The following is a 17,480-nucleotide window of genomic DNA, read 5'->3' on the forward strand; positions in this document are numbered from 1 at the left end:
GCAACAACTGGGCCCTAATGTAGATTCTTTAGAAAGCACTGAGAGCAGCTGGGGGCCAACGAGTGTCTGCCAGTCTCACTGCGTCCATGGCAACCGAGTAAACACCGCTGCAAGCTGTCAGGTTAAACTTAAGCCTCACGGGGTGTTTCAGTGTCACCAGAAAGCCAACCTCGCACGCAGGCACATGCCAAATAAACACTTGTATTGGCATAAATCTGCTTCATTGCCTGTTTTTTTTATAATTATTTTGTACAAATAATGTTTGTTGATGTGAGTTAACAGTTTAACTTCCTCCAGCAACCAGGCGGGGGTACACCCTGGACAGACTGCCAGTCCATCGCAGAGGAACAACATTAGCGAGATTTAAAATCACACAGACAGAAACTCGTTCAGTGTCTTGTATTTTGAATTTATTGCAAACAAGTCAGTCCACATTATAGTCATGCATCATACTTGAACTTTCAATATGGCCACGTTCAAACATGGCACTCACTTCTTCTTTGGTTTCCATCCACTTTTTTATTCCAGTCTCCATTTCATTTGTAAGCAGCCACATAAACACAGCTGAAGAAACAATAATACAAACTCATGTGATTCCATAGTTCATGACGTTTTCAGATGTGTGCTGCTTGTTTCAAAACATTCAGTCACATACATCAAACCATCCTTCACTTCACATTTACTTTCATCTTATCCAAAATAAAGCACTGATAGAATCAGTTTCCCATATTTAACCTCAGACTCCCCGAAAAATAACATGGAACTTCACATTGAGTGTTATCATCCTCTCTGTTCATGTTGGAAAAGTTTTTGTACCATTTTCCGCATTGCAGATACTTTTAATCTAATCCAATCTCGTTATTTCCCATTTAATGAGATAAAATATGACAAACGGACCTGAGCCGGTGTGACATTTACATATAACGCCACGTTGTGCTTGAAGAACATCTCACAGAATGTTGTTTTGTTTTTTTGTTCAAAAAGAAAATGAATATCTTTTTTACAGTGCAATTTGGGGGCAATAAATAAATAAAATTCCATTAAAAAATACACTAGAGTCATTCATTGCTGCCAACGTTGTTGACAAAGTAGCAGCAGTCTGAGTGCAATTAGTACCATTATATTCACAGATCACACGTTTTTCTTAAAAAAGGAGGCACAAGTGAAATTATTATTATTTATAATTAAAGCAGAAATCCAGAGTTTTTTTGTCAGAGGGCACCATCTAGAGGTGAAACAATGTACTGCACTTTAAGCCCCTCTCCCTACTTTTGTGATTGCAGTCGAGGTACTTTATGCAAACACTCGTGCCCACTCTGTGAATGACATCTGTATGTAAAAGGATGTCAAACACTATAGGGAGCCTCCGGGCGGCTCATGAATACCTGTAAGAACGAAAAAATGAATGCAAGTCAATAGGGCGAAAAAACAATTTTCTAACCCGCTTTGCCCTACGCCCTGCATCGCACATATGTTGTACCACAATTTACATAAAAAGTAATGACGTGTTTCGACCACGCCAGTCACGTACTTTGAGATTTATCAGCTTGCAAAAGTTTGTAATTAGCATGACTACACATCAGACGTCGATTCGTCGCGTATATGACGTCACCACAGAATCTCCTCTGCCCTAGCGTAGCTGCTACTTACCAAATGGCCAGATTTGTGGTGGTTCTTTCCTCCTGAGGGAAGAATTCAAAGTTTGCTGAACTTACAGCCATTTTTCCTCAGCTTTTCTCCTTGTCTGGTTCGATGATGTCAATGTGGTGATGCGCATTTGTAGTCCTGGACGCATTTTCACACAAATCTTTAATAACGTTTTCCCCAATCAAAAATAAGTGCATTCTTGGCATAATAAATAAATAAATAAATAAATAAATTCCCAAACATCATATATGAAATCCATGGCACATAACAAACGAGATTAGAAAATAGCGTTTTTTTTTTTGCCACATTTACTTGTGTTCATTTTCTCGTTCTTCCGGTAGCCCATGGTTCAGAAGTATGGGTGTACTTAGACTCCCTATTGCCTAATGCGCAGCCATCAATTCAAATTGCATGGGGTTCCACAGGTCAGTGGGTGATCTTAGCAAAACAAAAACAAAAAGACATAATGCCTTTATAATATCACAGTACAGGGTAAGACTATCATTTTATGGATTTCTAAAGAATCTTACATAATTCCTGAAAGGGGGGGAAAACTTCAGATTGCTGCTTTAAATTTACCCCAGAATAACTAATTTACACAACCTAGAAAATCAGAGTAATGTCTTTTAATCTAATGTGACTGGTTTTCTTTCTGTGTTAATGAGCTAAAACAAAGTCCTAAATTTAGAAAAATGTATGCAGTTTTATCCAGATAAAGTAAATACCAGGACTCTCCATTTCAATGTGCTCACACTGTGTTTCTTTATTTACTGCAAATATATATTTCATTTAAATCTTACAGCTAACAGCCTCAGTAGTTTTACTTAAACTGGTCTCAACATTTTTAAGCTACATTGCACCTCAAATTGCATCAAATCTACCAGCAGCAACAAACCTCTGAAGAGCAAGCTTTTGAAATGTCAACACAACGGTTTCAAAAGCGCCCACATGGATCTACCAAACATAAACAGCTCTCACTTTTTGCAAAATGCACAAGTCATGTGTGATTTACATGGAGGCATGTAGACTGACCAGCAGCTCCAGATACCTTGAATTTGAGCTTCGTTTTTAAACGTGTTGGAAATGAAATTTACAAATCCTTGGTTGGCATCATTTTGATGCGAGTCGGAGACTAGTGAAGCCCTGCTATGGATTCAGATGGAAACAGGATAGAATAACATCAGCATCAGAGGAATCCTGTTTTATTTTTGACATGAATCTCACCTCAGACAGCTCACATGGAAGTGGTCTGGTATTGCTGTGTGTAAAGTGTAAAGACACACTTCACACATATCTGCTCTGTGTGATCCTGTTTGCAGGGAAGTAACATAACTCCTTGTTGTACTCACAGAATGCTGAAATGCCTCACATAGCTCACAGTCACACACACACACACACACACACACACACACACACACACACACACACACACACACACACACACACACACACAAGCTCCCATCTCATTACACAAAAGTGTAAACTGAACCAATGCAAATAGAGGAAGTTGTCCTCTAAATTTCTCAGCTGACTCCATCTCATTAGGCCCAACGCTACTTAGTCACACAAGTACACAGTTGAACCTGAGCCCCAGCTCTGATTCACCCAAACAGCATCTTCTCCTCTCACTGTAACATACAAGAAGCATGTTTTGTTTACATGAACCACTTCATAGAACACGTCAGCTGTGCTTGGGTATTAGGAGCATTTTGTGTGCTATGACAACGAGGTTGCTTCCAGCAGAACACGAGACACCGAATGACATGGATGTGTTTCTGTGAAGGTGTGTGTAGCGATAGGAAACACAACCATACCAGACTAATTTCAAATGATCATTTCTGAGGTGGATTCTTTACTTTAATTCTTCTTACAGTCACAAAAAAAAAAAAAGTGTATTTAAATATTCAGCTCAGATAAATGGTCCCTGTTTTCAGATAGTAAAGATGTGCTGAATATTAATTTTAATTGCATTGTCATGCTAACTGAACCAAATTAAAGTTAATTCCAGATATTTTACAATGCATGAGTTATAAACCGTTTTCTGTGGAGAAACTGACTAGTTCTCCTGACTGGGCTGACATGCTAACGGTTAGCTCAATCAGGGTGAAACAAAGTGGAGTAAAACAATTTTTAAAAATTCCAGTCTCACAATTTCATATCTGGTGTATAAAATAGTGTTTTCAACATCACACTCGATGGTTATTTATGATGAACTTTGTTAATAAAATAGCAGCAGCAGCTAGCTTTAGCGCTTCAAGTGCAACGTGAGAAACATCAAGCAGAATAATTATACTCCCACCATAATTACAATAAAATACAAAACTGATGCCAATTTCATAAACTGCTATGAAATTTTAAAGTGGACATTTTTGTAAGAAGTCAGAAATTCACTTTATTATCAGCTTTGGCTAGCTGTTGTGAATCTATTAGCTCGTGTATCCTAAAGAGTTACCTACAACAGTTTGCATTTATAACAAACTAGCTAAACTGCTCCCCTAAACATTTACCAGTTTGACTCAACAAACTTATATATATATATATATATATATATATATATATATATATATATATATATATATATATATATATATATATATTGCTACTTGACAAACATGCCAACTCATACATTTTTATTCTACACAAAGTTTCTAATGTGCTCTTCTCCTCAACACATTCCCAGTTTTTCCTGGAGGACCTTTCCCAGCCCTGATAGGGTTTGTAATTCCTTCAGGGTATTGTGGGCTCCAGCCTGTTATATTTTAATCTACATCAGAAGTCTGAAAAGGACCCAGACAAATGTTGTAGGTTGTCCAGATCATCACAGAACAGGCTTTCCCATGATTTCCAACCATGCATATCTTATGTTGCGTCATGTAAAAAGGCCCTATGTTGCAGCTATTGGTGGTGAAATTTACTCATGACTTCTGAGATGGTAGCCCAGCCCAGGTTTTTATAACCTGGCGATGCATGTGTTTAATAAAATCACAACCCTACTGGAGATCCCTAGAACCGTACCCAACGCAAAATGTCTAAGGCCAAGAGCTTTCCACTACTCCAATGATCTTATGATCTCCTCTGGGATTCTGCAAAATGAAGACAGCTGATCCAAAACTTGAGCATCCTGATATTTCAGCATAATTTTGTTTTTCAGTTCTGAGTTTGGGGTGCAGTCAACAAACTTGCTTCATTATCAGGTCTACTGTTTGGATTTTGCTTTTCATCTAATATAAGACAGATGTAGTTTATGACATCCTATAATAACAATAGTACCAGAATACTCTGTAATCTTGAATTTACTGTGAACCTTCTGACTTTAGTGATGATGTTTGCTTTATATATCAAGTTATTTGCAAGAACAAACTTATTGTCTGACATGAAATAGATTATCAAACAATAAATCCTTTATTGCAATAGGCCTGTTTTGTTTCCCTTTGAAAACACAGCAGGGCAAAAACAGCATTTAAACAGGGATCATGTTCTACAAAGCAGCTGAATGGAAAGTTTAACAAAGCCGATTTATAGTAGAACGTCAATCAGAGGGCATGGAAGAAAACTTTAACTCTACAAAGTGCTCCAATGCATACAGATAACATGATAAACAACAGAACAGGGACACGGGTCAGAGGTGACAGTAGAAGTCGTCCAGACAGTGGATCACAGGGGTGAAAACTGCACTCACAGTAAATGAAGGCAGACTCTTCAGCAGAGATATCTAGAGGCAATGGGAAAAAAGATAGCATGAGTAAAAAATGTTGTTGACTAAAAGACAAAGTCTTCATCCGAGCAGGTCACCGCTGAGGTCGAGCAGATTGGTGTGTTTAACCCTTACCTCACATTAAACCATTTTTTTGTGCTCAAACAACATTAACGTTAGAAAATGTAAACGTTGGGTAAGGGTTAAACAGAAGTTAAGGAGGTCGGCAAGCCATTTCTACCTCCCTCTGCCCATTTAGGAATATTCAGGGATGGGACATGTGGGATGGGGGGTGGGGGTGGGGGTGGGGGGCTATAAAAAGTTGACCCCCTTGCAGTCCAGCAGACTCGCTTCCAAGCCAGAGCTGCAGTAGCATCTGATCTCTCCGAGCAGCTGTCCTCTCCCTGCATCAGCACAACAAATACTTTGCATTGCCTGACCTTTTCCTCCTGCATCACTATCCCAGCCATGCCCCATGTCCCTCCACCCGAAACCCCCCCTCACTCACACACACACACACACACACACACACACACACACACGCACACACGCACGCACGCACACATACACACACACAGGGCCTACGCTCCCCTAACACTTCCACACAACCCCATTTGAGGCCCAGTCCTGCCACGCACCCAGCTGACATGTATCCCCCATGCCCACGCAGTTGTGTTATTACTCTGACACATTAGTTGTGAAATGGTCTTCTGCCAGGTGTAAGTGGGTAGATGCAAGTGTGTAAGAAGCAAAAGCAGCTAAATCGGTTGCACGGTTTAAATATAATTTCATAAACATCACTGAAATTCTGTTTATTTATTTATTTATTTTGCTTGACAGATATACAGTGGGCTGCAAAGGTTTGGGCAGCCCTGTTAATCTTCATGTATAAATCGTTGGTTGTTACGATAAAACATTTCAGTTAAATATATCATACAGGAGACACACACAGTGATTTTTGACAAGTGAAATAAAGTTTATAGGGTTTACAGAAAGTGTGCAATAATTGTTTAAACAAAATTAGACAGGTGCATAAATTTGGGCACCATTGTCATTTTATTGACTCCAAAAACTTTAGAACTAATTATTGGAACTGAAAATTGCTTTGGTAAGCTCAGTGACCCTTGACCTCCTCGTTAGAAAAAGTATTTAAGGGGCCAGTTGTAAGTTTTCCTTCTCTTTGAGTATTGTCTGAAGAGTAACAACATGGGGTTCTCAAAACAACTCTCTAATGACCTGAAAACAAAGATTGTTCACCATCATGGTTTAGTGGAAAGATACAGAAAGCTGTCTCAGAGATTTCAGATGTCTTTTTCCACAGTTAGGAACATATTGAGGAAATGGAAGACGACAGGCACAGTTCAAGTTAAGGCTCGAAGTGGCAGACCAAGAAAAATCTCACATAAGCAGAAGCAAAAAATGGTGAGAACAGTCAGAGTCAACCCACAGACCAGCAACAAAGACCTACAACATCATCCTGCCGCAGATGGAATTGCATTGTTCAATATTGGGCGCACTTTACACAAGGAGATGCTGCATGTGAGAGTGATGCAGAGGAAGCCTTTTCTCCGCCCACAGCACTAATAGAGCTGCCGGAGGTATGCTAAAACACATTTGGACAAGCCATCTTCATTTTGGAATAAGGTGCTATGGAATGATGAAGCTAAAATCGAGTTATTTGGGCATAACAAGGGGCGTTATGCATGGAGGAACAAGAACATTGTCACGCTGCCTCCTTCTCAACCCTCGCCATCCTCCCCCGGAGGAATCCACACTCACTCAGCCCAGTCGAACTCCACTACCCAGCATTCCCAGCGCCAGCCTTCCGGCTCACGTCACCCGCCACGTCTACATAAGGAAGTGCAGCTCAACACCAAACCACTCAGTTATCGTTCCTAACCAGACTGTGTTCCGAGTTCCCACCAGATCCTATCGGATTACTCAAGCCTGTTCTGACCAGATCAGCCCAAGCCACTCACCCTGCCGACTCACAGTAAGTCAGCTTGTTTCCTTTTGGAGCCGCCGTGCTCACTAGCTTTGTACGGTTTGACTCCTAGAGCAAACGCGTGTCAATCTGCCCGGCGTCAGTCACTCCGCGCTTGGGTCAAAATACACGCAGCAATCCGAACTCTCGCTCCGGTCCAGCTCAGCTAGAATCAGGCCTTACAAACATGACATTCCAAGAAAAACATCTGCTACCAACAATAAAACATGGTGGTGGTTCCATCATGCTTTGGGCCTGTGTGGCCAGTGCAGGGACTGGGAATCTTGTTAAAGTTGAGGGACGCATGGAATCCACTCAATAGCAGCAGATTCTGGAGACCAATGTCCAGGAACCAGTGACAAAGCTGAATCTGGATCTTTAAACAAGAAGACCATAAACACTGTTCAAAAGCTACTAAGACATTCATGCAGAAGAACAAGTAAAACGTTCTGCAACGGCCATCTCAGTCGTCAGATCTGAATATTATTGAAAATCTGTGGTGTGAATTAGAGAGCCATCCATGCTCAGAAGCCATCAAAGCTGAAATAACTAGAGATTTTTTGTAAAGAAGAATGGTCCAAAATACCTTCAGCCAGAATCTCATTGGAAGCTATAGGAAGTGTCTAGAGCAGCGGTACTCAATAGGCGGCCCCGAACCCCACGTGCAAAATTGCACACTTTCTGTAAATCCTATAAACGCTGTTTCATTTCTCAAATATCACATATGATATATTTACCTGAAAATTTTCATCGTAACAACCAACAATTTATAAAGGAAAATCATGAAGGAACAAGACTGCCCAAACTTACGCATCCCGCTGTATGTAACACAAAATGGACGTTTTAATTCATCTTCAGTTTCATTTTTTATGTATTCTTTTACATAAATCTAATGCAAATAATAAAACAAGATATTAATAAATGTGTTGGTAGTTTACCATACATCATTTCTGTTTATGAACTGACACCGTTTGTTGATTTGTGCAGCAGGGCATGGCTTTTTGACATGGTACCAAGGCTAGTTGGTACCATTCACTTACATTGTTTATGCTAAGCTAAAGCTAAAAATGTACTGCCATTTCAGGAGAATGACTGGGCTGGTTACAAATAGTTTTTTCCTACTTATCTAACTTTAGGGAATTTAGCAACAGGTACAATTTTTCTTTGGATATTTGGAATATCATTGTAATATAATGTTAATATAACAACTATGTGTTCTGTATTTCTATTAACAATATAGCAGTAATGCAGAAATAAATGTATAGAAGTGGATGTGGCAGGTTTGTGATGAAAGCACTAACACTAATACTCATTCTGGAAGCATTACAACCAGAAGGGGTTGTGCATTCATGACAACAGGCAGGGTGGCCAGGCAACAGAGCTAAAACACATAGTTTTACATTTATTATTTCCACATTTATGCTGCTCATTCATATATGTTTTATCAGATTATCATAAATGCTTTACAGGAAACCTAAAGCATAATGTAAACTAAGTGTCACTGATGAGAATAGTCTCCTGTGACACCCTGAGATTCAGCCGTGTAAACAAACTGGTCTCATGCCATTAAAATAGCCCGGCGATGTGTAATGCAGGAAAAAGCTTTGGATCGTGGATGAAAATCCAAACTCCCAGTAGAGTTCAGCAGAGTCAGGTTGCCTGTCATGAAGCTACTGCATGTCTATTAACACTTGGCTGAAGTGGCCGAGTGGAACTGCTGTTTGAGAGACATTTACCCACGAAAACCATGAAAAATGCTCTCCAACCAGGAGATCCAATTAAACTGTTGCAGTCTTTGTGTTAAAAAGCTGTTTCTAAATACACAATCATTCAAATGGAGACTCTAAACAACATAAAAGCCCTTAGCTGCTGCATAAACACAAAAAAATTAAGTTTCCTTACTGACTATTGTTTTTCCATTAATCCTTGTCAGATTCAAATAGACTTCATGAAATTGGGAATTTGATTTTTTCGTTTGCATTAAAGGTGAAATATGGAACACAAACACCAAAGTGACATCTAGTGTGTGGAAGTTGTAGTTGCAACAGTAAAACAGGGTTTCCAGCTGCCGGGATACCAGTTTCGTTGCCGATACATGAAATGTTTCATTTGGGTCTTTCTGTTGTAGGCTTCACCTAATCTCACTCTGGTTTTGGATGTTTTATGGTCACTCCTCTTTGGAGAAGGATAATGACATCTTCTGGGCTCAGAAGCAGCTGCTTGACTTGCAGAGTCTGCCATTTTCCACCGTGCCAGCCTCTCTGTGCCGAGTGGACTGTTTGGCAACCCGCAATGGTGCCCTCTATTGGTGCCCATCAAAATAAATATTGATTATGATCATGATAATTTTTTTATTAAAATATAGCATTTAAAGAAAAAACTGTATTCTTATTCTGCACACCTCTAAACGCCCCATGGAGGTATTATTTTTTTTAATATAGCATTTTGTTTCCTTTTTTGTACGAAAGTAAAAAAGTGCAAATGTAGCTTATGGTTCTTTTTTGAAGGAATATTATTTTAGTTTTCAAAAAAAAAGTCATCAAATGTAAAACATCGTCACTTATAAAAAGTTATTTTCTAGTATATAAAGACAATGTGTAGCTTTTACCATTAATCTCTGGAAATATCCATCAAAATGTTGTTGAAAATGAATTAAATGGTGCCCAGTTGTTGAAAAATATTGGCAACTTTATAAAAATCAGGTCTGAAATAGGCTATGTTCACACTGCAGGCAAAAGCGCATAAAATCAGATTTTTTTCCCCCACATGTGACCCATATGTGATTTTTTTATGACAGTCTGAATGGCACGGATCAGATTTTTTTCAAATCCGATACAATGTCGGTGAATAATTCAGGAAGACGGCGGAATTAAGGCTTAAAACTTTACAGTTTTTAAAACAATTTCCAGGCCAAATTGGGAGACTTGACAGGTGTGATCCCGAAACTGTGGATGAACTGCCATTGAAGGCTCCGCCTCCTCTGGTTTCGACTCCAACGTGCGTGACTTCTTGTTTTCTGCGCTTTTGGGTCACTTTGGGGTCGTAAAACGTTCACACTGGAGAGTCTGATGTCACATTTCAGTCATAAAGTGAACAGCCATAGAAAAAAATCAGATTTACTCGTGAAATCGGAATTGAGCTTCAAGGCCTGCAGTGTGAACGTGACCTCATCTTTGGGCGACGCAATGCTTCCGTCTACGGGAGCCCGTGGGGACGAAATGCATTTACTGATTCATTTGTAACAAGCGGTTAGAACATTTTCACCATTCATATATGTTATAGTTTTACACATTTACCTGTTTGCTCGTTGCCAGAAATGAAAGGTGCTTGTCATTTTGCTGGAGGTTGGCCTAATGGCCATCTGTTGGTAAGGTACTCAACTACTCAAACATGAAAATACCGCTCGCTTGCAATGATTTAGGTATATACCGCCCCCATCATCAGGGAAAACACACTATCACTTTAAAGAGCAAGTCACCCCCAAATCACTTCTTTTTTTTTTTTTGCTGATGAACTATATAAAGGAGTGTCTAATCATGCTACAGACACGTGTAGTCAATAATTTGGCAGTTCAGTGCATCTTGGTTAAAATTCAAATATTCTGTCTAAAACTGTCAAGTGTTGCGCCGTCGTCAGGGAAAAGTTGTGCACTGTATTTGAATTTAAATCTTCCACCGCTATTGGCTAAGAGGTATGCTATGATGTCATCTGATAGATTATGATGTCATAATGCCATTGTGAGCCTGTGTGTGTGAATTTGTTAGCGGCTCCGCCCTCTCGGTCTGCCAGGCAACAGCATTTGTTGCATTTTTCAAACATGAAGTGGGAGTGAAGTAAGTTTCTTGTAGGGGGTGACTTGCTCTTTAAGGGACATAACAACGCCGCATATACGTACACCAAATTAGAAATTGGTTTATGTTTTTTTTATTCTAATGTTGTGGGCTTGTAGAACAGTTATTTATGTATTAGTTTGTTTACAAGATGGTGTACAGTTAAATGAGGGATGAGCAGTTTTTTCAATTAAAGAAAATGAGCAAGTTTTGATGATTTACACAGAAATTTCTGCTCTGAGTAAATTTCAAGTATTTATAGTGTAAACTTACAATCGGGAGGAGAGGTTGTCTTGGTCACCGGTGCTCGACTACAAAACTCATTGTTTTTCCATCAAAAGAGGGTGGGACCACGATTCTTGGACCCTGCTGTTTTGTGATGCTGATAAGTCCCTCTCTGTCGGAGCTTGATCCACCTCCTCTGGCGCTCACGTGTCCCAAATGCACAGGCAGGTGAAGCTGTGGAGCTTCTCCCACTGCACTGTAATACACCTTCTCTGCTGTGCCGCCCTTCAGCTGAGGACTCCCGGTGTTCTCCGTCTTATTTCTTGCTGATGCATCCTCATGGTGATGTGGGGACTGTGGCATTACTGCCTTTGCCATTAGGGGCGGTGAGGGGATGAAAGTGGGGTAGATCATGTAGGTGGGGGTATATGCTCCTGGTCTGAGAGCCAGTGGGGACAATGAGATGGGCACAGGTGTGATAGGAGCCACAGGTGAATGTAAAGGGACATCCATATACTGGCCTGTCTCTGGATCAAACAGTCTCTTAGTGGTGGCCGCTATGGGAGTGTCCACCAAGTAACAATGTCCAGTTGTGGGATCCAAAAGCATCTTGCGCTGGGTTTGTGGGACTGTGTCTCCTGCAGGAGGTGCGGGGGACACAGTGGGGACAGATGGAGAGAAACACAACACCTTGTGCTGCGTAAGAGGACTTGTTGCTACAGTTGGGTGGTGGTAGATGGTTGCAGCTGGGTCCTCCACGATCAAAGGTGACCTCTTTTGCTCAGGTTTGCTGGAAGCAGGTTCTTCATTTGGCAGTTTGTTTTCATTCGAAAGCCCCAGTCCTGGCATGGTTAAGTAGTTTTCTGAGTCCGAGCAGCTGATGGTGTTACTGGTGAGTTCAAACGCTGGTGGCTCGATCTTCACCGCCGTTTTGGAGCTCTGTGTAGCGGTTGGTTTTTGCAAAGCTGAGCTTTGTTGGTGATCATCTGAGTTAATGCTCACACCGCTACGGTTCCCAACATGAAGGACGCTTTTGTTAGTGACAGTTTTACTGGGAGGGGATTGTGTTTTAAACGTGTCCCTGTTGTAGGGAACATGAATGATATTCAGAGCTCTTTTATCTCCTTGTGTTCTCTCCGTCTCTGCGGCGCTCATCAAAGTCTGCTCATCAGATCCCCGCTCCTCCCTGGCGAGGAGGGACAGCACATGACTGTCTGCGACCGGATCAGCGGCTCGATTTTTTCGCTTCCATTCATTTCGATCAAACACATAAAGCTCCTCCATGGTTTTAACTGCAGCTTTGATTTTCTCCATAGCATCCCGTTTTGGCACGACAGCATCATTCCTCCTCTCGTCCTGCCTCTGTTTTCCCAGTTTGGACTCGGGATTAGGCTGACTCTCTGGCTGATCCGGCCTGATCCTGCCGGTGGCACAGGCTGAAGATGTGTTTTCACTTTCAGAAGTGGGCGGGCCGTCCCCCTCAGCTCGAGCTGCCTCAGTCATCTGTGATTTAACATTTGTTTTAACAGAGTTGCATTTGATCACCATGGGAGAAGGCGACACATGTTTCACTGGCTCCGCTTTGGCTTTGTTCTCAAGTGTATACGCTGCCGTGGAGCATTTATTGTCACCGTTATCCAAAGAAACAAAACGATATGAGCTCTTTACTAATTTACGTACATCCCTAACCTGATAGATCGGCGTTTGGAACTTGCATTTGGTTTCTCTGACGTCTCTGACTGTGAAGTTTGGGACCTTTTCTGTCGCAGACAGAACCTGACATTTGCTCTCGTCCGCTGCTCGGAACTTCCTGACGTTGTAACTTATTTTAGGAGTTAACAGATTCGCTATGTTCAGTGTGCAGCCTTGGTTTTCTTTCACTTTTCTCAGACAAATTTTAATCTCGGGTGTTTTCCCTGCTTTTTCACCTCCTTTGATCTGTATCGTGTCCTTGTCACATTTCTGGGAGCATGCAGGTGCACCTGAGTCGAGTGTGTGTCGTGTTAAATCCTCTGCAAGCTTCTTGTCCTTCGAGAGAAGTTGGCAGCTCGGAACAAAGAGAAGTTTGGTCAGCATGCTGCTGGTGTCCGCTCCTTCTTTAGACGCTGTTTGTGAATCATTTAAAGATGCAGGCTCGGCTTCTTTCACAGACTGAGGCTCAGCTCCCTTTTGACTTTGGATGTGTGTTGCTTTATGGGTGCCGGGATCTTTTATCTCCTCTGCAGACCCACAAGAACCGGGTCTACCTCCCTCTGCGTGCTGATCATCAGCAGTACATGCAGAACCGGATTCTGAGCTTTGCCTGTGTAAACTTTGACTTGGACTCTTTTCTTTTGTCCCATCTGAGTTATTTATAAGAGAACTGGGTGAAACTGGTGGGTAGGAGTCATGGATTTCCCCCCTCTCCATTTTGCGCTCCTGTTCAAACTGCATCTTTTTGGAAATCACGTTTTTCAACAGACTCGATGCAAAAATCGCCCTTTTGTGCGTGTCCCCCGAGCTGTTCGTGTGCAGACATTCCATCTCACAGCCGGACCTGGCCGACGCGGTCCCGCTGACCTGATTGGGTCGCGCTTTCTGGGGGCATTTGGGACCCCTGGGACCATTACAGTGAACGTTTAACGTGACTCCGCGCTGCGCCGGCTGAACATGATCTTTCATTTGGATCTTTTTACTGGAAGGTGCTGCTAGCTGAGAGTTTAGTCTTTTATTAAGGGAATAAAATCTGGTTTGTGAGTCGTTCATGCTAGTAATAGATTTATTATGCCCCCTATTATCCACATTTTTACTCATTTCCAAAGTGGCGCTTGATGTCTTGTGCGCAATTACGCTGCGCTCTTTGCCATAATTCCAATCTACGTATGCCGACCATTTATTTAGCCCATATTCAGACACAGAAGACTCGCTGGAGGTGCTAAGATTGATGGCATCGAAGTATGGACACGCCAGGCTTCGGAAAGACTTGGCGGTTAAGTTACGCACCTCTTTATCAGCGTCGTCCAGCTCACTGATAGAGCTGGAAGCTCCGCTGGAATACTCATTAATATCTTTCCGTCTCAGTTTGGTGGCGAGGTGCTGACGGCCCGGAGCAGGGATGAAATATTGACCTCTGTCGCACAGGGGCGCAGCTCTGGCGCCAGAGCTCACAAAGGAGAAGTGGCTCCTGTCTCCGAGGGGTTTAGTGTGCCAGGTGCTGTTGTCAAAGACGCTGACGGGCTCGTTCAGCGCCCTGGAGGAGGTTTGGATCGACAGGTGAATTTTCCTCGCAGGGTTGTCCCCGCTTTGGTTCCTGCACATGCTTTCATCCGAGCTGGCGCATTTGTCCGAGTCGCACAGATCACTCTCCTCCTGCTCGGTGCTGACAGTCGCTCCTCCGAGATTAGACTGCACTTTCACCTGGCTCCTGCCCTCCACAACCACGGTCCCCTCCTGGCTTTCGTCGCTCTCGAAAGACGCGTAATCCACAAACGAGTAAACCAGGTTTCCGTCTTCGAATTCCCAACGAGTCCCGCGTCCCAGGTCGTAATCCACGTCGTGGTCGAGCTCCGTCAACTGGATTTCGTGCGTGGTGATATAGTGGGAATCGTCCTCCACGGTGTCGGAACCGCAGTGGTCGGACAGCTCGGCGCTGGTTCCGTCATCGGACTCCGTCTTGCTGTCCCGACACATGTCCGTGTACCGGAGCTCATCGCCGTCGCTGCAGGCGTTCTCGCCACACTCACTCGAGTCCAGATCGGCCCGTTTCTCGGTCTCCGAGTCTGGATCGGTGTCGTTGGGAAGTTTGGTTACAGTTTCCAACAGAGACTCGGACTCGATCAGGACAGCGTGATGCTTGTCCTCGTCTGAGCTGGCTTCCTTCTTCTTCTCCTCGTGTTTTGAGCTGCCGTCGCTTTTAATGACAGACAGCTGGTTTCCGTCGCCGGTGAAAGTCACTTTCACCGTTTTCGGTCCGTCGGGTTTCATGTCCAGATCCACATAGTTGGACTCGGCCGTTGCGTGGTCCTTCATCTCAAATGTGTCGTGTTTGAGCAGCTTTCTGTTTAGTCCGGTGTCATCTCGGTAAGTGAGAGTTTTCTCCGCTGCTTCCATTGAGTCCGGTCCTACCGTCAGGTGGTCCTCCTTTACGATGTTACTCCGACACTGGACGGAAAACTCTGCAGGCTGCAGCGCGGAGCGGCTGGGAGGGGGGTACGTGCATGCAGCTGTGTGTGCGCGCGCGCGCGCGTGTGTGTGTGTGAGAGAGAGAGAGCGGGAGGGGGGGGGGGTGTCACAGGCAGAGTGAAAGAGACAGATGAAGAGATGGGGGAGTCCCAAAGAAATTCCCATGATGCATTCAGGGGCGTTTTGTAACAGAAACCTTTTAAAGTTTTCAGCACCTCTTCCAGAAGAACAGCTCCTCCATTTCTTTCATCTTCAACAAGACAGGAAGTCGCTTCCTTTTTGTTCCTATCTTAGCAAATTCTATTATGGGATCACTGGAGGCGTGGTGGGAACAAACAGGCGACAAAGTCTCTATGGCGAAACTCTTTAACACTTCCAAACGTCCAAGGAGATGTTTGCAAAACTAAGCAAATAAAATGAAAACAAACAAACTTCTTCACTCGACAGAATCATTATTTTTATGTGAAAAGCACGTGGCGCTGCTCTCTCCTCATGTACAACTTTAAAAATCCAGTTTTATTTTTTTTCCTTCTGTCCTAATAGGATTCAAAATATTGCACGTGATTATGTGTCGCATTCTGGGATGTGTGCAGACATGTTGATGGCCATATGGGTGTAAACAAAACGTGAAAATGAACCGTATGTCGCAGAGAAGAGGCCAGTTAGGGAGAAAGACAGTGTTAAACAACATGTTCAAATCACAAAAGGGTGCCAAGTGTAGAGCTCCGGGCGTCACGTGACTCTCAGAGAGTAGACACCATGTTGGCAGGCAACAAAGGTAAACAAATTGAACGGGATCGGCTTGGATTTTACTTCGTCGGAGTTTACTTCACACTTTAAAACTGAAGAAATCGTTGTATATAGTCAGAAATTAAATAGACTAAACATCTCCAACCCTTACCGTGCCCCTGGGATACTTTTTAAAAACGCCAGAAGCTGTGGAGCGGACTTCTTACCGGACCTGGCTGGGGAACGCCTTGGGATTCCCCCGGAGGAGCTGGCCCAAGTAGCAGGGGAGAGGGAAGTCTGGGCCTCTCGACTTAGGCTACTGCCCCCGCAACCCGACCCTGGATAAGTGGATGAAAATGGATGGGTGGATGGACAAATAACATAGATTTACATGTAAGTAGAGTGCTGTGCTGTTTGAATGTATAAACTGAATGCCAAGAGAAATCACTAGTTTGATTTTTTTTCCGTGAATAAAATAAAAATGTCAGGCACGAGCGTCTCAGGATCTGTCTGAGATCTGTCTCGGTGAGACAGATAATAGCAATCTAAAGTGCTTTTTATGTGTGATCTGACAATTGATCAACCATTGCTTAAAAATTAAATACAGCTTAGCCGGTTAATTGCTGTGATCATTAAACACCTAAACGGCAGCACGCAGAACTCACGAGGCAACGTTTTACGTGCTGTTTACCTGCTGCTATGAGTAATAAGACAGAAAAAGCCACGCCAAAATAAGTTTAGGAAGCCCACTAAGTATAGTAATAAAAGCATTTAAAATAAATACCACACACAGTTGAGGAAACATTGGTTTAAGTACCTGATATGAAGCGGTCACTGCATAAGTGAAAACCTTTACTCTCGGGATCCCACAGCTTCATTTTAGCCCGGTCACTAGCGCGTTTTATTACGATGATCCAACGTTTGCGGTGCTCCGGATCTTGGGGAATCCTGTAGATGGCTCATTCCTTATGTCGTCCGCGTCTGTTCTGCATCCTGGGGCACAACAGGAATCTACCATATTTCCCATTTGATTGAGTTTTCTGACAATAACAAATAGTCCAGCTGCAGGCTTCTGCCTGCCAATATGGCGCCGTTTTGATTTGAACTGTTGCACGCCGGGAGAAGTGACGTCAACTCCCGGAGCTCTATACAGGTATGCGTTAAATAGAGAAGTCGAGGACCGGTGTTACACCAAATTCTGCGACCCATC

The 17,480-nt window shown here is 42.8% G+C and overlaps 1 protein-coding gene across 1 annotated transcript; it reads right to left on the reverse strand.

Moving 5' to 3' along the window:
• Window positions 1–5,026: 5,026 nt before the first annotated feature.
• On the reverse strand, window positions 5,027–15,568 carry LOC107375259 (uncharacterized protein C4orf54). The gene is made up of 2 exons (XM_015943688.3): window positions 11,429–15,568; window positions 5,027–5,359 (listed from the first exon to the last, which is right to left on the reverse strand). The coding sequence occupies exon 1, from the start codon at window positions 15,467–15,469 to the stop codon at window positions 11,453–11,455; it is 4,017 nt and encodes a 1,338-aa protein (XP_015799174.3). The 5' UTR covers window positions 15,470–15,568; the 3' UTR covers window positions 5,027–5,359; window positions 11,429–11,452.
• Between the last annotated feature and the right edge of the window lie 1,912 nt (window positions 15,569–17,480).

This window comes from Nothobranchius furzeri, chromosome 6 (genome assembly GCF_043380555.1).
Source record: "Nothobranchius furzeri strain GRZ-AD chromosome 6, NfurGRZ-RIMD1, whole genome shotgun sequence".
Classification (NCBI taxonomy): Eukaryota; Metazoa; Chordata; class Actinopteri; order Cyprinodontiformes; family Nothobranchiidae; genus Nothobranchius; species Nothobranchius furzeri.

Coding starts and splice junctions, on each gene's coding strand:
- LOC107375259 (XM_015943688.3), bottom strand. CDS start 15,469: ATGGAAGCAGCGGAGAAAACTCTCACTTACCGAGATGACACCGGACTA.